Source organism: Scardinius erythrophthalmus (genome assembly GCF_964197995.2).
Source record: "Scardinius erythrophthalmus genome assembly, chromosome: 14".
Classification (NCBI taxonomy): Eukaryota; Metazoa; Chordata; class Actinopteri; order Cypriniformes; family Leuciscidae; genus Scardinius; species Scardinius erythrophthalmus.
In genome coordinates this window covers 36,240,949-36,266,052 of record NC_138234.1, presented here as the reverse complement: position 1 = coordinate 36,266,052, position 25,104 = coordinate 36,240,949, and the positions used below count along the sequence as shown (strand labels likewise).

Below are 25,104 nucleotides of genomic sequence, written 5' to 3'. Positions count from 1 at the left end.
ATCGCCCATTAGATATACACAAGATGAATTATATCTCATGTTTAACCACTACAGAGACGCCAGAGTCCGCGGCATTGGCGGCAAACCTCAGAACGTCAAGCCGATGAAAGACTCTTCCAGGCGGGGTACATCGCGCCGAGCGCCCGGTCATCGCTGGATCAACTGGATAAAATTTTCATAAATCTTTAAATAAACCACAGATTTGAGCTTTAAACAACTACATTCTCGCCTGAAAAACTCTTAAAACTACATTTCATGATACAGAAACAGTAGTATTATGTCAACTGTATTAAAAAATGGCGCTTCTTATGTTGTCATTCTCCGTGGCGCTGCCTTGTCAGCTGTCAATCAAGCTGTCAATCAAAGTTAACCACGCCCTTATTGTCATATATTTTATAACTAAATACGATCTAAACTAACGAGTTAGAAAAAAATTCACCCCCCTCACAGTTGTCAGGCACTCGGAACCTATCGAAAAATACAATAAAAGTCCATGGGACCAACTTGTAAAAACATGAATTTATGCTGTGAAAACGGACATTTTAACATGGGGGCTATGGACATTTGCTCCCTTTTGGGACCTGCCCCTAGCGGATTTTCGATGTATTGCAGTTTTTCGCACTTCCGGGTAGGCTTCATTTTTCAGATCAGAATGTTGCCGCTTGGAAGCGCCGCAGACGGAAGCGTCAGCCAATAGGATCGCTCTATGCAAATCAGGGTTTCCCATACATTCATTAATTTGTGGCGGCCCGCCACATATCAACGCTGACCGCCACGGATTGATTCAGATTTTTTAACTATTTAATATGGGTAAAATTGTATTTTATTCGCGCTGCTTGCTCCCCCTCTCTCTCACAAACTGACAATGGAGGCACGACTAGCCCCTCCTTCTCTTACCGCACGATCTGAATCAAAACATGAGCATGTAGAGGGCGGATTGTTGCCGGTGCTTAAAGAGCAACTTGCAGGTAAAAAAAAAATCTAAATGAATATATAACCGTGTATGAAAATACCATATGAAAAGATAATGCAGGATTTAAAATGTTTTAAAACGACATAATGACACCAATTTAGTAGATAAAGTGAGCGTTTCTTTGACTGCTCGTACAAGCCGCTTTTTTTTCAACATCGCGTCATTTTACGTCACACGAGGGAGACGTGTGCTGTGCTCTGCCGCAGCTCAGTGCAGAGTAGGTTGGTATTCAGTAAGAGCGGTCGTGAGACAGTGTGTTTTCAGTAGTTTTTGTATTTCAATTTATCATCGTCATGGTAAATGTATGTGTTTGTGGAGCTTGCAAAAACTCCAGCCTGTCAGGACATCGAGTCCACCGGTTTCCTAACAGGAAAAAGGACGGTGCTATCTTTCGTGCCTGGGTGCGGGTTGTGCAGGTGAAGAGACGGGATTTCTCTTCCGCGTCGGCTTCGGAAAACGCGGTCGTGTGTAGCGTTCACTTCAGATCGGATGATTATCGTCCCGGCGATATGAAGGAGTTCAACATGGGATACCGAAGTAAGAACCGGGTGAGACTCAGAGCTAGTGCGGTTCCTTCAGTGTACGCATCTTCGGGTTCTCCCGCCGGATGTAGGCGCGAGCACAACATCAACTGGCAAACGCAATGTAAGCGGAACGAAACTGAGCTAACAGTTACTCGTTATTGTGTTTGTGTGGACCGTTTATCAGTTTGGACCAGTGCAGCGCGAGCCTGATCAAGCAACACTGTAGCCTAACTGCGAGGTAAATAAAGAGTTCGCCACTGAAGTAATAACATCGCTGCGAGATCTAGTGAGAAATATTCACATTTCTCCGTTATTAACGAATCAAACAGCGCTGACGTGAAAACCAGGAATAAACATTGTGCAATGAATGAACGAACTATCCAGTGTCCACAGATCAGCAACATTCACCATGGCTTTACTGTAGTAACACTAACTGCAACCATGGAAGTTTGGCATTTTCCACTAAGGCCCAGTATGCATCCACCTCCCTGCAACACTGACTTTCCTCAGCTGTAAACATTGCCTCGCATTTCCCACACAAGCACCTATGGAACAAAAAATGTATCATGAATAAATATCTCTCTGTCTCTCCATGAGAAACTGCTAAGTTATATCACGTAACGTTAGTCTGGGCGGATATTAATGAGCATGACAAACGCCTGATCAAAGCTTAGTTTCTGTTATTGTAAGTTCCAATATGTTCTGTCTAACATTAATCCTGGCCTGTCCCTGCTCTCTTGGCAGCCTAGCAGGCTCATAATTGTATGGCTGTGGTCCGTAAACAATTTCCTCAGCGTCCGAAATGTCATTGCAATCCATATTTCCCTGTTGTTTGAATCGACCACTCTCCCTCGTGCTACGTCACGACTCTCGCCCGTCACGCCCATTTTCAGATGCGGAAGTAAAATTTTCTCACAAAAACGACTCCAGAAGCCACTGTAGCATATTTATAATTTTTTTTTAAAGAAAATCTAGTTCCTACATTATTTTTCTATACATTGACTTGTTGGGTCTTCTAACCTGCAAGTTGCTCTTTAATGCTTATTCCCCCAGCGAAGATTCCAGAATCAATCCGGAGTTGAATGGTTAGGTTTTGAGATTTAAGATTTTGAGTTTTCGAACACTTAGTTTCAACCTTTCAGAACTTTATTTTCAGTTTTGAATCATGGCAGGATATTAATCCTATAAAGGACAGCATAATTTTGTCTGAGCACGACTTTTGCTCAGAGTGGCATAGGCCAGATAAGGAAGGATTAAGGGAAAAGGAAAGGATTTTTTTAAAAAAGGTTAAAAAATGCTCACGGTCGGAAGAGATGAGTTTTCATGTATTGTGAAAAGCACTAGATCTATGGTTTTACTATGGTAAGACATACCATACCATGTTATTTATTTTTCGTTCCAACCATGGTTCAACTAGTTATATATTGCAGTAACGTTAAACCTAAAGTAAAAGTATGGTAATTATAACTAACTATAGTAACCATAAGTTTTGAAACCATGGCTCAATTTGTAGTTACGGTTTTACTACAACAATCATAGATAAACCGTGTGTCAGATCTGGTGTGCATTTACTCGGTACCTTTTGATTTTGCCCAGCGTTTCGGCTTTCTCCTAGCGGACACAATAGCGTTTCTCAGCCGTTTCTCAGCGTCCTCGGACAAGCTCTCCGGCTCCAGTGTGAAGTTTAGACTATTTACTATACACTGAATCTAAACGAGCTGTATATAAACTATTTGCCTGTTGTTTATAGAGGTAAACTGCGTTTGTAACACTTCGTCTGTTTGTGACTCCGAGTCTTGATAACCGCCGCTGTCCTGAACAACTCACTCAGTGACGTCATGTGGAACTCGCGCTGCATGTGACGTCACAGCTGCTGCTCTGCTAGCGGTCTTCTCGAACATTCTACCAGAAACGGATAAAAACACAATACAAAATCTTGGGGGAAAAATATATATTTTTACTAAATCTGAACGTTGAGTCATATGGAGGACATGTTAAACTATGAGAAACACATATCATGCCATCTCAGCATGTTTTTATGATTGAATAAAATACATTTTTCATACGCATTTCACCCCTAAAATGTCAAGCCCTGTCACAGACAAATTTGTATATGTTAGAATGGTTTCCTAATGAATTTCTTTGATACAAATAGCATTGTCTTATTGATCACATGTCCCTGATTGTATCTAACATGGTTTTGTAATTCCTTTAAGAAATATAAGTAACTTTTCGGTCAACTGTAGTACACAAAATCACAGAATACCCGCCAGGCACTCATAAAGTTGTAAAATAAGTTAACTACCTTTACATAGGAGATTTTTACAAAAACATAGTAGTGGATATATACCCCCACCTTCATCTACACCGTTAAAGAGATTAATTCATCAATATTTCCTCATAGTACACTTTTATATAATTTTCTGTGTGACAGGATTGACTTTATGGATTTTGATGATGTTTTTTGTTCTTTATTCAAGTTTTGATTGGCATTTCTTTTCTTTTTTTTAATTATTATTATAATTTTAATGGTAATGTAATATTAGACTATGGTAAAATTCAGCCAAGTACATACACAATATTGCCAAAAGTATTGGGACAGCCCTCAAAATAATTGAATTCAGGTGTTCCAATCACTTCCATGGCCACAGTTGTTTAAAAATCAAGCACCAGGGCCTCCATTTTACTATTGCAAGGGTTAAATACATAATATATGCAATAAATGTAATAAAAAGAACAATAACATTAATTTGTAAGGCCGTATCACGCAGGAATGTGACCAGCAACATTGCGGATATCTCGGCAAGCCTGGGCCTCAACATCAATAAAGAAAAGCGCAAAGTATTAAAGGTCAGCACAGCCAGTGCAACGCCCATCACACTTGAAGAGGATTCGCTAGTGGAAGTGGACAGCTTCCCCTACCTTGGCAGCATAATTAACAGGAATGGGGGGGGGGGGCAGATGTGGATGTGAGAACACAAATCAGCAAAGCGAGAGCAGCTTTCCTCCAACTGAAGAACGTCTGGCGATCATCTTAGATCGGCATCAACGCCAGAACAGCATTGTGAAGCCTGTCTTGCTGTATGGAGCTGTATGAGGTCTGGAGAACCACCACCACTATCCTCAAGATCTGCTGGCCAGACTTTTTCTTTCCAAAAGTTGCCATCTGTATGTGAAACTTCAAAAACACAAAAGGAAAAAAAATTTTTGTTTTTAGGACATCGTTGTCATAAACATACTTAGTTTAGGTGTATGTGTTTTCCTGACGACCCACTGTCCAGCGGTCTTTCCCTCCAATCCCAATCAAAGCCACCTGAGCAAGCCAATCATTGTCTTCAGAGTACGAGAAACCTATATGTAGGTGAGCTTGATCAGGGTTTGAGCTAAACTCTGTAGGGCAGTGGCCCTTTAAGGGCAGGATTTGAGAAATTCTGCATTAGAGTGCTCTGCTTTTAATCAAACTACTTTTAGTACTTCAAGTATGAAAACAATAGGAAAATGAAGCCGAAGCCAAACTTCAGACCTTTTAGGCAATTTAGAAAAAACCGCTCAAATCCAAACAATGGACTACAAAAGAAACTCCTAGAAACAGGTACTCCCATTAAAACAAAGTATTAACAGACTAAAACAGTCTAGCGGTAAACTGAGAAAATAACATCAAGTCGAGTCACCTTTATTTATATAGTGCTTTTTACAATACAGATTGTTTCAAAGCAGCTTCACAGAGATAACAGGAAAATAAGCTTAAGTTCAGTGATGTTTCATTTTGTTGTAAAAAAGTTATTAATTTAATTAATTTATATATATAGCCGCTCTGGAGAAAACCATGGTGTCATCGTCCAGCTCAGTTCAGTTCTCATATAATGGTGTCAATGCAGGCAGATCAATATTATTGTTAAATATTAAATTTAATGTCAAATTTAATGTCTCCAACTAAGCAAACCAAAAGCCAATGGCAACAAAGGTGATAAAGGCGACAGTGACAGGAACCCAAACTCCATCAGTGACAGAATGGAGAAATAAACCTTGGGAGAACCCAGACTCAGTCGCTCAGTTCTCCTCTGGCCAACGAGCGAAGAGTGTTTGATTATGATCCAGGCAGCATTACAGGTCAGAGGTCAGATTGGATTGGAACAATCAGAATATAATCCAGTTCATCTGGGTGAAGATCAGAGTCACGCCGGGATGGAGACGAGTTTGTTAAGGATCAGTGCTGATGGCTGTCGTGTCGATGAGGCGTTCGATAAGAGTCTAGTTAACACAATCTCTGCTGACACTTCAGGGATGCGTTGTGGTCGTGTCTAGCCGCAGGTCCTCCATCTGATCTGGATACGGCCCGGATCCGGCTGATTACAGTAAACCTCGGAATAAGCAGAAAGACTAACATTAGCGTAGATGCCATTCTTCTTATGATGTAACGAGTACATCGGGTGTTATAGGAGTGTTCCCAGTTCCAGCTGACCTAATCTATGCAGCCTAATAATCATTTAACTGATTTGAATAATAGGAATGTATAATTGTCTATTCTAACCTATGCTAGGTCAAAGAGATGTGTCTTTAATCTGGCTTTGAACTGACAGAGTGTGTCTGCTTCCCGGACAATGTTAGGAAGACTGTTCCAAAGTTTTGGTGCTAAATAGGAGAAGGATCTACCGCCAGCAGTTGATTTTGATATTCTAGGTATTATCAACTGGCCGAAATTTTGAGATCGCAATAGACGTGAAGGACTATAATGCGTTAAGAGCTCACTCAAGTACTGCGGAGCTAAACCATTCAGTGCTTTGTTAGTAATCAGCAATATTTTAAAATTGATGCGATGTTTAATAGGGAGCCAGTGCAGTGTTGACAGAACTGGGCTAATATGGTCATACTTCCTGGTTCTGGTAAGAACTCGAGCTGCTGCGTTTTGGACCAGCTGTAGTTTGTTTATTAAGCGTGCAGGGCAACCACCCAGTAGAGCAGAGGTCTTCATTCCTGCTCCTGGAGAGCCACTGTCCTGCAGAGTTTAGTTCCAACCCTAATTAAACACACCTGAATCAGCTCATCAAGCTCTTCAGAATCACTTGAGTATTCAAAGGCAGGTGTGCTGAAGCAGGTTGGAACTAAACTCTGCAGGACAGTGGCTCTCCAGGAGCAGGAATGAAGACCTCTGCAGTAGAGCATTACAATAATCTAGCCTTGAGGTCATGAACGCATAGACTTACTGTTCCGCATTTTTCAATGAGAGCATATGGCGTAATTTAGATATATTTTTAAGATGGAAAAATGCGGTTTTACAGATACTAGACACGTGACTTTCAAATGAAAGATTGGTATCAAAGAGCACACCCAGGTTCCTAACCGACGACGAAGACTTAACAGAGCAGCCATCAAGTGTTAGACAGTATTCTAGGTTATTACGTGAGGAAGTTTTTTGTCCAATAATTAGAATCTCTGTTTTTTTCAGTAGTAGGAAATGACTAGTCATCCAATTTTTTATATCAGCTATACATTCCGTTAATTTTGTGAATTGGTAAGTTTCGTCAGGGCGTGAAGAAATATACAGCTGAGTATCATCAGCATAACAGTGAAAGCTAACGCCATGTTTCCTAATGATATCTCCTAAGGGTAGCATGTACAGAGTGAACAGCAGCGGTCCTAGTACTGAACCTTGTGGTACGCCATACTGAACTTGTGATCGATAAGACACTCTTCATTTACTGCTACAAACTGATATCGGTCAGATAACTGTGATTTAAACCATGCTAATGCAATTCCACTAATGGCAACATAATTTGAGTCTATTTAAAGGGCTGGTATAACACCCCTTTCATAAGATGTAAAATAAGTCTCCAGAGTGTGTATGTGAAGTTTTACCTTAAAATACCCCACAGATATTTTTATATATAATGCACCGTTTTGTCTGTTCCTTTAAATGCAAATGAGCTACTGCTCCCCGGCACAGGGGGCGGAGCTTCAAGAGCTTTCACTTACACACACATGCACTGAAAATTTCAACAACTTTTAGCCTTTTATGTTGAAACCGGATTCAGACAAAGATGGAGAGACTCAAGAAGAAGTGACATGTAGAGGAAACAGATTTCTGAATGGTTAGTTGATGAATTTATGTAGCTGATATGTAGTTATCTTCTAATCCAGGGGTATCCAAACTCAGTCCTGGAGGGCCACTGTCCTGCAGAGTTTAGCTCCAACCCCAATTAAACACACCTGAACCAGATAATCAGACCTTGATTATCTGGTTCAGGTGCGTTTAAATGGGGTTGGAGCTAAACTCTGCAGGACAGTGGCCCTCCAGTCACTAGGCTTGTTTGAGATGAGCAAAATCTGCGCAGAATCCATCACCGGTGATCAGCGCGAGATGCATGCCGGCTAGAAATGTGTCCGAGTGCGGTCCGCCTTGCTCGGATGTCATGCTGACGTATGTCAAAAATCTCTCGCGAGCGCAAGGCGCTCCTGTCGGATTCTGCAGTCGAGCGCAGTTGCTCTCCACCGACTGCGCTGATCAAAAGCACGATGGGAAACGACTTGCTGACGACACAGCTTGATGTTCATTGGTTTAAACAACAGTGATGTATTGTTCTCTTTTAAAAAGTTTGATTTTAAAACTGATATCATGTTTTATGTGTATACGTTATGTGTGAATATTCCCAAACTATCTAACAGTGCGATCTCTGTGGGTTATGCAATGAAAAAATAAAAATAAATAAAAAATAAAAAAACATGCCTGTATTAAAGAAAAAAAGACTGATAAACGTATTTGAAATGGAATTAAATAAGTAGGCTACTTTGGGTGTCTTGTTCATTATATTTATTTTCTTATAAAAAGCAACATAACTTAAATTCCATCCAGTTTATTATCAACACTGTGCACGAGCATGAATCCGGTGAATCCCGCGATATCCGTCTTTGATCTCGCAGGTGTCAGATCCACTGCGAGAAGAGAGATCTGTCCGGCTTGCCTGCGCTTTTTTCACTCCTCCTCTCACTGCAGCCGCCTAGTCTCACGTACATGTCAGTCGAGGCAAGGCGCATCTCAAACAAGCCTACTGTAGCATATTCTGACATGATAATCTAGAAATCGTGTTCAGGGGGCAGGGTTTATGTAAATTTTAGGGTTGGTGATGTCACTAACGGGGGGAATGTTGTTTGCCGTTTGTTGTAGTCCTTAAAAAGCGATTTCTGTAAAAGCAAATATCTCCCTTTGCTTTGAACGTTGTAACTTTGCAGATGTTGTTTATGCTCAAACAGCAACATTACACACTAACTAAAGTTAGAAAAGTGATATCATATTCAACCACCGCTTTAAAAGAATGTTGTGGTCGATAGTGTCAAATGCAGCACTGAGATCGAGTAACACCAAGAGATACAACCACGATCAGATAAGAGCAAATCATTTGTGACTCTAATGAGAGATTTTTAAAAAAATGAAAGCAGAAGAATTAATTAAACTCCCTGCAGTTTTCCACCAAAAGAAAAGCTTGATGATTTAACCTTTTAAAATGAAAAAATAAATAAATGTATAGTATTGTAAAAACAGTGTAATTTTAAAGTTATACTGTTAGATTTTTTAAAAATACTAATGATTTTTTAAATAAAAATTACAATAGTAATATTTCTTTCTTTTTTTCATTTTATTTAGTAATAATAATAATAATAATAATAATAATAATAAAAAACACCTTTTAAAATTGTAATGACAATTTTTTTTAATTAAACACAATTGGATTTTCCCCAAATTGTGCAGCCCTAATACGTACAATAAAATGAACATAAGTTGCATTAAACAAAATACAGAATGTCTTCCCTTTAACGCATTTATTGATGTACTGAACAATAAAAACAAAAATCCCAAATTATTTTAAACAAAAAATAACATGTACATCTTGTTTTATACTTATTTAAATATTTAACACAAAAATAGTCATTTAAATATTTAACATAAAGAGAGTCATTAGCACAAAGAAAACTGAAATGGTCAAACTAAAGATTCATGCATGTACATTATGCAGTGGATTGCACCGCAGAAGCTCATGAGGAGAGATGGGAACACCAACACGGGAACGCTCTCCATCTCCGTATCATGGAGGTCACCATCCACATTATACACCAAAACAAACACACTTAACAGTCGGCTGTTATTCTAATTAAATCTTTAAACGTATATTTTAAACGTATGTTTTAAAAAGTAAACTTTTAAGAAAAAAAGAAAGAAAAAAAAAACATGAAATATTTCCTGTCATTAGAGTCATGTTTGCATGACGTTGCACGTCTTCACTCATTCAGGCCTTGTGTGTTTTGTTTGTCTTGAACGAGACCTGTAAAACTCTGTCCCCGAGCCGGTACCCATTCAAACTGGCGATTGCAACAGCAGCCTCGTCATAATTTGTCATGGTGACAAAGCCAAATCCTTTGCACTTGTTTGTGTTGAAGTCTCGTATGACCTTTACGTTAGTCACAGCGCCAAATGGGCCAAACATCTGCCAGAGGACGTTCTCGTCGGCGTCTGGCGCCAGATTATACACAAAAATGCACCAGCCCGTACCAGCGTGACCCGGAAGATTGATGCCCGCCAGGCTGGTGACCCCATCAATGGACATGGGTGAGAATCTACTGCCAAAAACAAACAAAAACAGCATTTCAGCTAAAATGAAGATCATTTTCTATGGTACAGTAGTACACTGCCAAGAAGCTGTACTGTTCAGTAAAGGGCAACACGTTCATTTCTATTAACATCTTTAAAAACAATTAGTATTTTTATTATATTAAGATGCAGACAATGTAAATAAGTTTTAATGCCTCAGCAAGCTCAGGTTGATCTGCAGCGAGTGACAGATTTAGTGATTATAAAAGGAGCATTAATGCATTTACTCACTGTGCATCATGTACAATTTGGATAGTTTAATCATTTTGATACAAACCACAAATGTCTCTGAACAAACTACTTTAGCCAGATCAAACAGTGTTGACATTCTCAGCAGAAGTGATGTTGAAAACGAGAAACCATTTGTTTATTAGGCTTTTCAATCCATAAATCTCCAGCGTGGACTTACTGAAGTAACACTAAATGCAACACCATGGTATTTCGTGAGATACAGTCATGGCCAAAATTGATGGCACCCCTGATAAATGATAAAAAAAATGGCTGTAAAAAATAAATCTGCATTGTTTATCCTTTTGATCTTTCCTTCAAAAAATTCACAAAAATCGAACCTTTCATTGGAGTAAAAGAACTGAAAGTGGGGGGTAAATCACATTATGAAATAAATGTTTTTCTCCAACACACGCTGGCCATAATTGTTGGCACCCTGTTATTAAACACTTTCTGCAACCTCTTTTTGCCAAGATAACTGCTCTGAGTCTTCACCTATAATGCCTGATGAGTTTGGAGAACACCTGCCAAGAGATCAGAAACCATTCCTCCACACAGAATCTCTCCAGATCCTTCAGATTCCCAGATCCATGTTTGTGCTTCTCCTCTTCAGTTCAGCCCACTCATCAGGTCAGGGGACTGGGACGGTCATGGCCGAAGCTTCATTTTGTGCTCAGTTACCCATTTTTGTGTTGATTTTGATGTTTGTTTTGGACTGTTGTCCTGATGGAAGATCCAACCACGGCCCATTATAAGATTTCTAGCAGAGGCAGTCAGGTTTTGATTTTTTATCTGTTTGTATTTGCTAGAATCCATAATACCATGTATCTGAACAAGATGTCCAGGACCTCCAGCAAATAAATAGGCCCACAACATATAAGATCCAGCAGTATATTTAACCGTAGGCATGGGGTACTCTTCATCCCTGTTTGCACCAAACACATCAGCTGGGTTTGCTGCCAAAAATCCCTTTTTTTAGTCTCATCTGACCACAGAATCCGTTCCCTTTTGAAGATCCAGTCGTGTCTGACCACTGAATATGCTAGAGTTTACTTTTGGAGGAGTGAGGATGATTTTTCTTGAAACCCTCCCAAACATCATGTGGGGATGTAGGGGTTTTTTTTGTTTTGTTTTTAGGCTTTCTGACCCCCAAGACTCAACTAATCTCTGCAATTCTCCATCTGTGATCCTTGAAGAGTCTTTGGCCACTCAAACTTTCCTCCTCACCGTGCATTAAGACAGTATAGACACACGTCCTCTTCCTGGCAGAATCGTAACATCTTTAGTTGATTGGAACTTCTTAATTATTGCCCTGATGGTCAAAATGGGGATTTTCAATGCTTTAGCTATTTTCTTACAGCCACTTTCTATTTTGTGAAGCTCAACAATCTTTTGCTGCACATCAGAACTGTATTCTTTGGTTTTCCTCATTGTGATGGATGATTAAGGGGATTTGGCCTTTGTGTTTCCTCATACTTAAACTCCTGTGAAACAAGAAGTCATAGCTGGACAATTTCATGTTCCTAGTCACCCTGGTGTGCTTAAAAATGTAAATATTAATGGGAATATACTTCAGAGATATTTTTCTCATATAAAATTCTAGGGGTGCCAACAATTATGGCCAGCGTGTTGGAGAAAACCTTTATTTCATAATGTGATTTCCCCCCCAATTTCAGTTCTTTTACTTCAATGAAAGGTTAGATTTTTGCAAATTTTTTGAAGGAAAAATCAAAAGGATAAACAAAGCAGATTTATTTTTTTACAGCCATTTTTTATCATATTTATCAGGGTTGCCATCAATTTTGACCATGACTGTATATGGTACATTCATTCATTCAAATAGTTTAATGCACAGCTAGCTGTGGATTACACCGCTTATACCATGGTCATTTGCCAGCATTGACAACTTAAAGCTGTTGTCAATATGACAAGAAGGTTAAAAATGACTTATTTTCATCAGTTATATAATGTGTGCTGGTCAACTAGTCTAAAATTAAGAAACCCCTAGAAAACATTAAAAATAAATAAATAAAAAAACATAGGAACATTGGGTCTCATTCAGGAAACACGAGCAGAACGAATTTTTGTGTAGATCGTGTGTAAAGTGGTTCTGGCGTAAATTTTCGGATTCATTAAAATGTTCGTATTTTCCAAATGTTAGTTGGTACGAAAGAAATCTACACCTGCTCCTACCAGCCACACGTAAATAGTGCGTTTAACATCCGAACGTTTTGCTCATTAATAAGGCTGCCTTTTAAAGGGGTCATATAAAATGCCATTTTTGTACAAGCTAATATGATTCTTTAGGGTCTAAATTAAAAGTTTGTAATATACTTTAATTAAAAATTCTCATTAGTATTGTAAGAAAACACTCATTTTACCTGGTCAAAAACAGCTCTGTTTTCAGCACGCCGTTTCAGTGCATGTGTCTTTAAATGATAATGAGCTTTGCTCACCCCGCCCCTCTGTTCTGTGCGTACACCGTTTCAACACACAATAACCACGCGTTGTTCATTATAAACGTGGGATTATGAAATATATTGAGAATGTCGTACATAGAAATCATGCTGTAATGTACCCTGAGTATAAACCTTAGATGCATTCATCGTGAAGCCTGCAGCAAGGCTGGCAAATTTCGCAAAGATTAATATAAATACTAATATAAAGGTTAATAAAACATTACACTCACATCTTCTGGAGGTTCAGCAGGAACACGTTGGTACCGATCCGTTTTTTCTCGTTTGTAAAGCTGTCTGGTGTGAAATGATTCGCGTAAACAGGAAAGCACAGACGATCGTGGGGAATCCCTGTGAGGGAATCCCCGCGTCAATCCTTTGGGCATATCGCTTCAAAAACAAAACTCAGCCACTGCTTCTTCAACGGCTCGGATTTAGGAACATCCAAATGACTGCTGTGTTCCTTATTACATCTAAGAACTGAACACCACTATCGCGTAGATGCCATTCTACTCCAGCATATCAACAATGGCGGACTACTATGACGACGGCTGTCACAGCTTGCTCAGGGCGGGTCTTGTGTTGAAACACGGCTGTCACTCACAATAGCGGGAGGGGCGTACGATCTTATGACGTCACAATATCGAACGGCTTGATTTCAGAGAGGGTCAAACATATAAGGAGATTAAAACAAAACCACTGGATGGATTTTTATCATGATAGGATGGTTGTGTACAGGCACTGCCAACAGACATTTCAGTGCAATCAACTTGTAAAAGTGCATGTACCATTATATGACCCCTTTAATTCACCTTAATCGGGTATTTACACATATTTACACATTAACTCCATTAACTGCATCTGTAATATGCTGCCAAGCTTCCTTTTTTTAGGACCTGATACGCCACTATGTATGCTTGAAAATAAATTATGCTTTGATAATAAAACTTCAATTTCTGCATCTGAGAAATCTCTTTTTCATTCGCTTTTGAGAAGACATGTTGAAATCCTTCGTTTGGTGTCATATGATGCCCATATATAGTTGTCAGTCGGATTTAATGGGCGGGATTTATGGTAATTGAGAATGAGCGTGCACGCGCGTCCCATTTACGACTGATTGGAATTCATTAACACACATTTCACAATCACATCTGACGTTTGCAAAGTATTTGTGAATCAGGAGAAGAGTTTGAGAAGGTCAAATCACTCACATATTTACTCGTATATTTACGAATGTTTCATGAATGAGACACATTGAGTGTACATTTAAGATAGGCTACTTAATTTATTATTCCAATATCCAAATATGATACTAAATCCCACAGAAAAAGGGGCTTCTATTTGTGTCGTGCTGTCTTTGCATTTGAACATTGCACATTTTAAACAGGACACGCATTAGCTGAATACATGTTAGCCAATACAAACACATTTATAGAAAACAGTTGACAATGAATAGACAGGAGTTCAATAATAGCAAAACGAATCACTTATTCTAAAAGGAATAATCAAGTATAAGTTAGACGAATCTGACATATGAGGGCTGTGTTAACAGTAAAACGTCCGTCATTTAACGGATTTTAAAAACACGGATGAATAATACAAAATGCTTTGACATTTTGACAAAAAAACACAAGCAAGAACAAAATTTAAACTTAGCCCGTCAATTTTCATTTTACAATTATATTCTCTGTGTGCGCGCGTCTGTGTTTGTGAGAGAGAGTTCGCGCAGCACTGATACAACAGTACTTTTCAATCCATAAGTAACTAACGCACTAGTTAGGCACTTTAGTTATTAACACAATAACGTAACGCATGCAGGCTACGTTTCTCAACACTGAGAATGAATAAATAAACGCCTCCAGACTCGCACTTATTAGTAATCCACAAATCGCAGCACTTTCATAATCACTAAGCCACAGCGATTTCAAATTTATTTAGATTCATTGTTCAGCATTACTTGAGCATTTTATAATTAGCATTGCTGAATGATGTCTTCCTCTTATCTGAGTGACCATGAATGACGGAGCATTTTAAGGTAATCCAGAGGATTAAGTTAACTCAATACTAGGCATGTGCCGGTATTCGGTAATGCGATAAATCGCGGTAATGAAAATGCACGATATTGTTATCGTGGGCACTTCAAAATACCGTGAAAAATAATAGATCAGAATTTATATTTATAGAACGCGTATTAGCTTATTTTCCATCAACCGCTTAAACAAACACTGCGTATGCTGCGCGAAACACGTGCGCGCTCTGATGTAAACAATCCCCACATGTATTAGCACTGTGTGCATGCGGCGCAGTGCGCACTCTAGTCTAATGTAAACAACCCTCACATGGAGAAGAAGCATGGCGGAAGGAGGCACGCTGCCGACGATTTATCCCCCTTCTAAAAGCAGAGCTGTCAATACGCATTCAGCGTGAGACTCACGCAATCGACACTTTTCAAACGCTCTCGCGCCACATGCAGTTTCTCACGCAGAGAAAAATCGCGGAGCAAAGAGGACACGGAGACCGACAGACTAGACAGAGCAGGTTATTATGGTATGAAAACAATTCTCAGCTCTCATGTTCTGTCCATTTTATTACGAAATTCAGACAATAAATACTGTTTTGGTGCTTGTAAATGTGACTTGACAGATCACTGTAGCGCCTCAGTTCAACCGATCATCTGTTACTTTTTATTTAAAGTTACAGTAGGCTACAACTTACCGAAAGGTATGCCTCATACATAATATCGATCATTCAGTGTTTTTCAACCACGGAAAGAGGTTAATAAAACTGCAGGTGAACAATTATGTCACAGAACGTTACATTTACCTCAGGAAAGCCATTTAATGACCAACACGTTAGTTGACTAGACAAAAATAGCTATAGAGAGGAGTATTTTGCACAATATGTGCACTATATTACATTTGTATTATATTTTTACTTGTGTCATAATTGTTATTACAATGAAAACCAAATTATATTTAATTTAATTAGTTAATTTTTAACCTTTAATAATACCAGCTGACAGGGCTCTCTGTATGTTTAAAGCATTATGTGAGATATATTTTTTCTTGAGAAAAATTAACGTCTATCTACTGTAGCCTACCTAATATTTATCCAAAAAGTCAATACTGAATCAAGATTGAAATCAAATCCCAAGAATTGAAAGCGTGAAAATTGTGTAAAATTCTATTTAGTTACCAAATGTTTTGACAATCACTATTGTAATGTTTTTATTAAAAAACTATTAGTAGTTTTTTTTCTACATCCCCCCCACCAATCCATTCATTTCTCTTGAGCAATTAAAATATCGTGATAATACCGTATACCGTGGTAAAAACTCAATCAATTAATCGCAGCATGAAAAGTTGATACCGGCACATGCCTACTCAATACAATATTTCAACTTTCCACCCCAGGCCGTTTACTTTGAGGAGTTAGAGGTACTGTGACTACTGTACTGTCCTCGCTTATGAAATCAGTCCGACGGCGGGACGCAGGAGAGGAAGGGGGATCGAGCGGGATTCTTTATAGAGAGCCTAAGTCCCTCCCCTCCGCTTCCGGCTCATGGGACCTTATTTCGGAATACCTTATTGACTTATTTAGTCAATGGCGAGAGACAACTTATCTTTTTATTCCGTCTGAACTGTGCCCTGAATTACACATATGATGTTTGTCAATTTAAAAGATAATTATGAAAGTCAAGAAAGTCGCAGTTTGTCATAAAACAGAAGAGTAACATTTAGTTTTATGTGAAAATCGCTCAATGAACTACATCTCTCGTCTCGCACAATGTACGTCACCATCCGTTGCTCGTATGTGTGCAGTCTGGTACAAAACACTCAGGCATGACGGCGTAACGTTACAATTATAACGTAAGACTATAGAAAAAAATGACAAACGTTAGCTTTAGTAAAGTTAGCTTCATTCATTGAGAGAAAAGGTATGACATCACATGTGCGCCTTTTGGGTTTGTAGTCTTTGTATTACGCATTTTCACAGTCTTATACCTCAACAGTTTTACATCAAACTGCGACTTTCTTGACTTTAAAATGTATCTTTTAAATAGACAAACATCATGTGTGTACAATAGGTCCCATGGTGGTCAACCGGAAGGGGAGGGACTTAGGCTCTCTATTGGTGTCGATTTTCAGTCTCTTTTTAATGATAGGCCTTACGCATCTGTCAATCATTCCATTTCACATCTATTGGCTTGCAACCTATTGTTAATGAGAACACAGTGCGCATTTCTAGAGCTAAGCACATTTCGGCATGGTAGCCCAGGCACACATAATCATAGGCCACTAGTGTTAAGCCATTCTGCAAGGTAGCATAGGAACACATAGATATTAAAACTATGCTAAATTTTTTTTTTAATTCATAGGTCTTGGTGGTAGATCTGCTTGTTTGGGGTGTGTGTTTTGTCCCATCTTGTCCTGCCTATGTTCATTCTATGTACAGATATGCATATCTGGCTATGCAGCAGCCTGTCCTCTCACTCAACAGCAGGTGTGTCTATGGTTGTGTTGTTTATTTCTTAACCTGTGCAGGGTGAAAAGTTGCTCTACAAATGTATTGCACAACTGTGCTCCAAACTGAAAATCTAAAGCGACTGGGAAAAGCTGTGCAACTGTCTGTCCAGCCTTTAACCCTTTGGAGTCTGAGCGGTTTTCTGGGCCCTGGAGGTGTTCTGACATGCTCTGACATTTGTGCTTTTTTCAGTTATTTATCAAGTCAAGTCAAGTCAAGTTTATTTATATAGCGCTTTTCACAACACAGGTTGTATCAAAGCAGCTTCACAGTAATAAATTAGAACAATACATCAATGTTTGTTTCTAGTGGAACGTCTACGTTCGGTAATGCTGATCAATAGTATCGTTGATTGATTAATTTAATTAAATATCCCCAAATATCCCCAACTGAGCAAGCCAAAGGCAACAGTGGCAAGGAACCGAAAAACTCCATCAGGTGACCTAATGGAGAAAAAAAAAAAACCTTGGGAGAACCCGGGCTCAGTCGGGGGCCAGTTCTCCTCTGGCGTTTATGAACTAGAGGTCGGATTTAACTGTAGGATTAAAAGTATTATATGAATGCCTGGCTGAAGAGATGCGTCTTTAATCTAGTTTTAAACTGGGAGAGCGAGTCTGAGCAACGAACAGTATCCGGAAGACTATTCCAGAGTTTTGGAGCTAAATGTGAAAATGCTCTCCCTCCTTTGGTGGACCTAGATATCCTAGGTATGACCAAAAGCCTCGAATTTAGTGACCTTAAAGAGCGCGATGGATTATAGGGCGATAGAAGATCGGTTAAATAGACTGGAGCTAAGCCGTTTAGGGCTTTATAAGTCAGTAGCAATACCTTGTAATTAATACGGGACTTTATAGGTAACCAATGTAGGGATGATAAAATCGGTGTTATATGATCATATTTTCTTGATCTAGTTAGAACTCTAGCGGCGGCATTTTGGACTAACTGTAGCTTGTTTATTAAGGATGCAGGACAACCGGCTAATAACGCATTACAGTAATCTAGTCTCGAGGTCATGAATGCATGAACTAACTTTTCTGCGTCAGAAACTGATAGCATATTACGTAGCTTAGCAATGTTTCTAAGGTGGAAAAAGGCTGTTCTTGTAACATGAAATATGATTTTCAAAAGACAGGTTGCAGTCTAATATAACACCCAGGTCTTTTACTGTAGAGGATGAAGTAACAGGACATCCTACTATGTTAAAGTTGTATTGTGAGAGGTTTTGTGGGTGGTTTTTTGAACCGATAAGTAGTACCTCTGTCTTGTCTGGATTTAATAAAAGAAAATTATGCGTCATCCTTTCTTTTATATCTTTAACACACTCTGTCAATTTGGATAATTTAGCGTTTTCATCTGGCCATGATGAAATCTAGATTTGAGTGTCATCAGCATAACAATGGAAACTAATTCCATGTTTCCTTATAATATTTCCAAGTGGTAGCATATATATTGAGAATAATAGAGGGCCTAACACAGATCCCTGCGGCACTCCATAGTTTACTGGAGTTATGATAGATTTTTCTCCATTTAAATAAACAAAATGGTAGCGGTCAGATAAATACGATCTAAACCAGCTTAATGCTTGTCCTTGAACACCAGTATAATTTTTTAGTCGATCTAAGAGTATTGTATGATCTATAGTATCGAACGCAGCACTAAGATCAAGTAAAACTAGTATTGAGATACAGCCTTGGTCAGAAGCTAAAAGTAAATCATTTGTGATTTTAACGAGCGCAGTTTCAGTGCTATGATGCGGCCTGAATCCAGACTGAAACTTTTCATAGGTGTCATTTTCTTGTAAGAAAGAGCCCAGTTGAGCGGACACAACTTTTTCTAGTATTTTAGACATAAAAGGTAGATTTGAAATGGGTCTATAATTTACTAGATTATTCGGATCTAATTGTGGTTTCTTAATGAGAGGTTTTATAACTGCCAGTTTAAATGTTTTTGGAACATAACCTAAAGATAAAGACGAGTTAATAATATTGAGGAGAGGCTCTTCCACTACAGGTAACACTTCTTTCAATAGTTTAGTTGGTATGGGATCTAATAAACATGTTGTTGTTTTAGAGGAAATGATAAATTTATTTAACTCTTTTTGTTCTATAGTTGAAAAGCACTGTAATTGTTCTTGCGGCGTGATAATTGAGGCTGAATTATAAGGCGCGATTGAGGATTGAACATTTACAATTGTGGTTCTGATGTTTTCTATTTTCTCAGTGAAGAACTTCATGAAATCATTACTACTAAACTGTAATGGAATACTTTGTTCAGGAGACATCTGTTTATTTGTTAGTCTCGCCACGGTGTTAAATAAGAACTTAGGATTGTTATGGTTGTTTTCTATTAGTTTGCGTAGATGCTCAGCCCTGGCCGCTTTTAGGGCCTTTTTATAACGTGACATACTGTCTTTCCATGCGATTCTAAAGACCTCTAAGTTGGTTTGTTTCCATTTACGCTCTAAATTACGGGTTTCTCTCTTTAGAATACGCGTAGTACTGTTGTACCATGGTGCTTTACTTTTCTCTCTGACCTTTTTTAATCTAATGGGCGCAACAATATCCAATGATCCAGAGAGAATGGTGCTCATAGTGCTAGTTAATTCCTCAAGTTCATCTGTTTGTTTGGGTTCACTGAGCAGCTGAGACAGATCCGATAAGCTGTTTGAAAAATTATCTATGGTGGATGGAAGGATTGTTCTGCCTAATCGATAACGCGGCGCAGCATGATATATTACAGGAGTACGTAATATGCAAGTTACCATGTAATGGTCAGTGACATCGTCACTTTGTGGAATGATATCTATATCGGTTGGATCGGTTCCATGTGATATAATTAAATCGAGTGTATGATTAAATCGATGAGTCGGTCCGGTAATGTTTTGCTTGACCCCAAAGGAGTTTAATAAATCTGTAAACGCAGCCCCTAACGCATCATTTTGATTATCTACATGGATATTAAAGTCTCCAACAATTAATGCTTTATCGAAGTTAACTAATAGGTCTGAGAGAAAATCTGCAAACTCTTTTAGGAAATCAGCGTAAGGCCCAGGCGGTCTATATACGGTAGCCAAGGCTAGAGATAATAGGGATGTTTTTCGAACATCTAAGAGCGTAACATTTAGTACAAGTACTTCAAATGAAATAAACTTATAACCTGTTTTCTGAGTAACATTGAGAAAATCTCTATAGATTGTTGCAACACCGCCGCCACGACCATTCAGACGGGGCTCGTGCTTATAGGAGTATCCTGCTGGAGTAGACTCATTTAAACCAAAATAATCATTTAGTTTAAGCCAGGTTTCAGTAAGGCAAAGTACATCGAAGCTATTATCTGTGACTATTTCATTTACAATAACTGCCTTAGGTGTGAGTGATCTAATGTTTAGAAGACCTAGCTTTAAAAATTGTTTTTGATTACCAATAGCAACATTTTCTGGTTTAATAACAATTAGATTTTTTCTAGATCCTGCAGTAGATTTATGATTTGATCTCACTAAACGAGGAATAGACACAGTTTCTATGCAATGTTCTACACTATTTATATCAGTTAAATTGGTGCAGCAGAGACTATGATTTGGACTTTTGTTTACTAGTCAAAAGGTATTTAACATTTTGGAGATGTTATCTGACAGAAGATCCGATCCGAATCTGCTTGGGTGTAAGCCATCAGCACGGTAAAGCCTAGGACGCTCCCAAAACAGATTCCAATTATTTACAAAGAGAAGTTTCTGCTCATTGCACCATGACATTAACCATTCATTAAGCGCAAATAATCTACTAAACTTTTCATGACCTAGTCGATACGTGGGAAGCGGTCCTGACACAATAATCGTTATATCAGGCGATGTGCTGCGTACCGTATCGATCAGATTCCTGAAGTCTTTCTTCAAAACCTCCGTCTGGCGCAGTCTGATGTCGGCCCCTCCCGCCTGCAGGACCACGGTTCCGACGCGCTCGTTCAGAATCTCGGGAACGTGAGCAGCGATTTCAGAAACACGAGCACCAGGAAAGCAGTGACTATGCACCTTACTTTTATTTAACGTAACGTGTACGTGTCGAACGATGGAATCGCCGATGATCACAGCATCGCGTTCTGTTTCGCGAAGAGGGGAGAAGCGGTTTTGTGTGGATATCTCGAAAACCGGGAGGGTCGGAGAGAGTTTTCTTGGTCTAGACCTGACTCGCGACTTCCGCTGCGGAAAAATCCAGGCTTCGTGATGGCATGTTGGAGCCGGAGTGAACGAGACCATGGCTGATCGCGACCTCGACGTTCGGGACCGATGTTGAGGAACGCACGGAGTAGACGAGGTCGGAGTCAGCGGGTTAGTAACATTAATCTCTGATTTGTGTGCCTCGGCACGTGATGTTTCGAGAGCCAAACGCCGGTCTATCAGCTCGGCTTTTCTTACTAAAAGGTCGTGGATCTGTTTCTCAACAGCTTCCAGCTCAGACTGCACCGCGTGCAGCTCAAATGTGTCCTCACCTGCACCAAAAGGTAGACTACTTACATTTGATATATTCGCCATTTTAACAGATGGACAGTAAGTTAAGTTAGCAACGACGCTACCAGTGGTGCTATCAATATTAATACTAATTTATGGCTTAAGTCTTGGATATAATCCGTCTTTTCAGTGGTACGGGTGTAGAGTAGACGCACGATAGGCGAAAAAATGTTTGTTTGTAACTTAAATGAGTGCGGAGAAGACGCGTTCAGCCGTGATCCACGGACGTAACCTATAAGAGTATCCAGCGTTGGATCACAAGGCTTGAGACGCGTCTGCTCAACAATCCGCGTTATAACTATGAGGTGAGGAAAAGTAGAAAATGTTCGTTGTAAGTGAGTTTAAAGAGAAATCAAGAATTATAAATCAATCGATGGAGCTCCAAAGACAACAACGCGCTCAGACGCGACGCATTTATAAACATGTTAATGGCAAAGGTGTAAATTCACTCTATATAGCACAAACAGGGCTACCAAAATATGTGATCACCATGCATGTATATTTTTGAATTTTTAAGAGAATAATGATGTTTATGCGTGGTTATTGAAAAAAATAAAAATGAAAGTTGCTCAAATAAGACCACAAAACTCATAATAAATATGTGTCAATAAGACTTTTGACTAATGGATGTTGTCGCTTCGAGTTCTGACCTCAAAATTATGTGAAAATAGTCTTGCTTTATCGTTTACAAAAAACAATACATTGATTTAAATTGATGTAAAACAGGTTTTGCTTGGAAAGCCAATATGCGAGGGGGGGCGTGAACGAGGAGTGGTTTACATCTGAGAATCCAATGTCCCACCCACTCTGCATAATGAGCTATTCATTCAGGTGTGACACTGACTGAGCCACAATGCAAGGACAAAAGATATATTTAGAAGACGACTTAGGCTATATTGACCATTTAAGATTTTGCTTACATCTATCTTGTAAATATGTTTTGCTATTTTATTAAAAAGGTTACAATTACAACAATTACAATTTCAACAATATTTCAAGTGTACTCTTTCTTTGTAAAAAAAATGATTATATGCCTACATTTTATCTATGTATTCATTAGTTTGAATATAGCCTACATTGGAACAGCTAACATCTTAGTTGATGACTATTTTTGACAAAAATAGTATTTTATATATATAGAAATTGCTAAACAAAAGCTTATTTGATGTGGCAGTAAATTCTACAGTAAAAACTGTACCCAAATCTAGTCAACAAAATGTTCTTTCATATTTCGCCTGACTGTAACGTTGTTTTTATGAAATATTAGGGCATATAAATGTTAATTTGCAGTTTAATACGTTGCTTATACAAATAGCCTACATTTTATTTCAACATATTTCAGTCGATTTTTACTCGTCTGTGTGTCTGTATGCCTGTTTGACTGAGTATTCGCTGAGTTATTGTTCATTTTCGGACGCGTTTCAGAATGGACTTCACTGGCAGAGAGAAGGCAGAACTCGCTTCATGTTTATTTTTCTTTATTTGGCAAAAAGCACAACACTTTGTTTTTATTGTGAGTATACACAAAAATAATACACATTTAACAGAATCGATTGATGTATGAAACTCCTATGGAAAATCAAAGTCAACAGAGTATTTATGAGTTTCTTTTACACTGATAAAAAAAAAAGCGAGCTGGTATCGCCGGCGATACCGCCGACCTCAGGGGGTTAACTATCTGGAAAAAATGTTTGTGTGGGGGAGGGCTCTGCACTTTTCTCATGTCTTACCCCCTGCTTGTCTTACATGCTCACAGGAATGTCTGTGAATGTATTGGCAGTAGCAAGTCTCAGTACTTGTTCTGCACATTGCCATATCCATCACCATGCCAATCTCTCCTGAGAGTTGTCATGACAGAAATACCAGTTTTATAGAACCAATATACCAGAAGAAAAGTTACAGTATTTTATCATCTGAAACTTTGCTGCAATTTATATTCCACAGCATCTTAAATAATGCAATTAAATGTCAAGCAAGTAAAACATGCGCAAAATGCACATCTTCATTTGTGCTGAATGAGATAAGTAAGTGAGGCCAAGTTTAATGCGCTATCCATTTCGCAAACGCAGGTAATTTTAAAGGACTTGTTGTGGAGAGGAGGGAACTTAAATACATGTTTACAGTATTTATAATGGTCTATAAAGATTTAGTTTTCACCGGTATTTTACATTATTATATCCAGAAATAATCAAATGTGACAAACAGCAATGCAACTTTTGAATTTTTTTTTCTCTTAAAGCAAAGTGTGACTTTCCAGAAAAAAAAGTTAGAAACCATATTGTTACTTTTTGCCATGGTGTAACCTGTGGTTATCATGATCTACAAATGTCTATGATACTATAAAAGTAGACTTATTCTGGAGCCCTGCCACAGTAAAATCACTAAAACATTGCTTTAACTGATTTCCCACAAGCAGCAGCACAAAGTAACATACCTCTTGACTCCATATGCCATGTTGAGCAGATTATCCAGCCTGAAACACACGCACACACATAAAATGAAAACACGCTCAAGTTAAAGTCGGCACCAGTGCAGTGAACCTGAACCAGTGTGCGGGTACCTGAATCTCTGGGCCTGCTGCGCCAGCGGTCCTGGGTATCGTCTGTTGGGCGACTGGTACAGGTGAGACAGCAGCGCCTGGCTGCTTTTCTGACTGGGGTTGTTGGCAAATTTCACTGTGATTGGCTCAGTGGCGCCTGGTGGTTTCTGTCCATTCAGACCTTTAATGGCCTCCTCAGCCTCAACGCGCCGGTCAAATCGGATGAAGCCCACACCTCTGGACACGCCTGAACAACACAAAAAAGTACTGTAAATCTGACTAGACTAGGACCTGTCCTGTGACAAACAAATTTGGTAAATTATAATTGCTGTACCATAGACTGAACTGAGAGAATTTGATTAACAGGGCACGGAAACAGACACACCATGAAACACTGCAACTTTTCTCTTTCTTTCTTTCTTCCTTTCTTTCTTTCTTTCTTTCTTTCTTTCTTTCTTTCTTTCTTTCTTTCTTTCCCTTTCTTTCTCTCCCTTTCTTTCTCTCCCTTTCTTTCTCTCCCTTTCTTTCTCTCCCTTTCTTTCTCTCTTTCTCTCTTTCTCTCTTTCTTTCTTTCTTTCTTTCTTTCTTTCTTTCTTTCTTTCTTTCTTTCTTTCTTTCTCTCTTTCTTTCTCTCTTTCTTTCTTTCTCTCCCTTTCTTTCTCTCCCTTTCTTTCTCTCCCTTTCTTTCCCTTTCTTTCTCTTTCCCTTTCCCTTT

At 38.9% G+C, this 25,104-nt stretch overlaps 1 protein-coding gene across 2 annotated transcripts in view; it reads right to left on the bottom strand.

Annotated features, from left to right (window-relative positions):
* Positions 1-9,181: 9,181 nt before the first annotated feature.
* elavl2 (ELAV like neuron-specific RNA binding protein 2) overlaps positions 9,182-25,104 on the bottom strand; it is a 51,460-nt gene continuing 35,537 nt past the window's right edge. For both annotated transcript variants that reach the window (XM_081384677.1, XM_081384678.1), the window contains 3 exons: positions 24,411-24,636; positions 24,285-24,323; positions 9,182-10,107 (listed from right to left, as the gene is read on the bottom strand). In XM_081384677.1, coding sequence (XP_081240803.1) covers positions 9,777-10,107; positions 24,285-24,323; positions 24,411-24,636 — 596 coding nt within the window. In that variant the 3' untranslated portion in view covers positions 9,182-9,776. The remainder of the gene's footprint in view (positions 10,108-24,284; positions 24,324-24,410; positions 24,637-25,104) is intronic.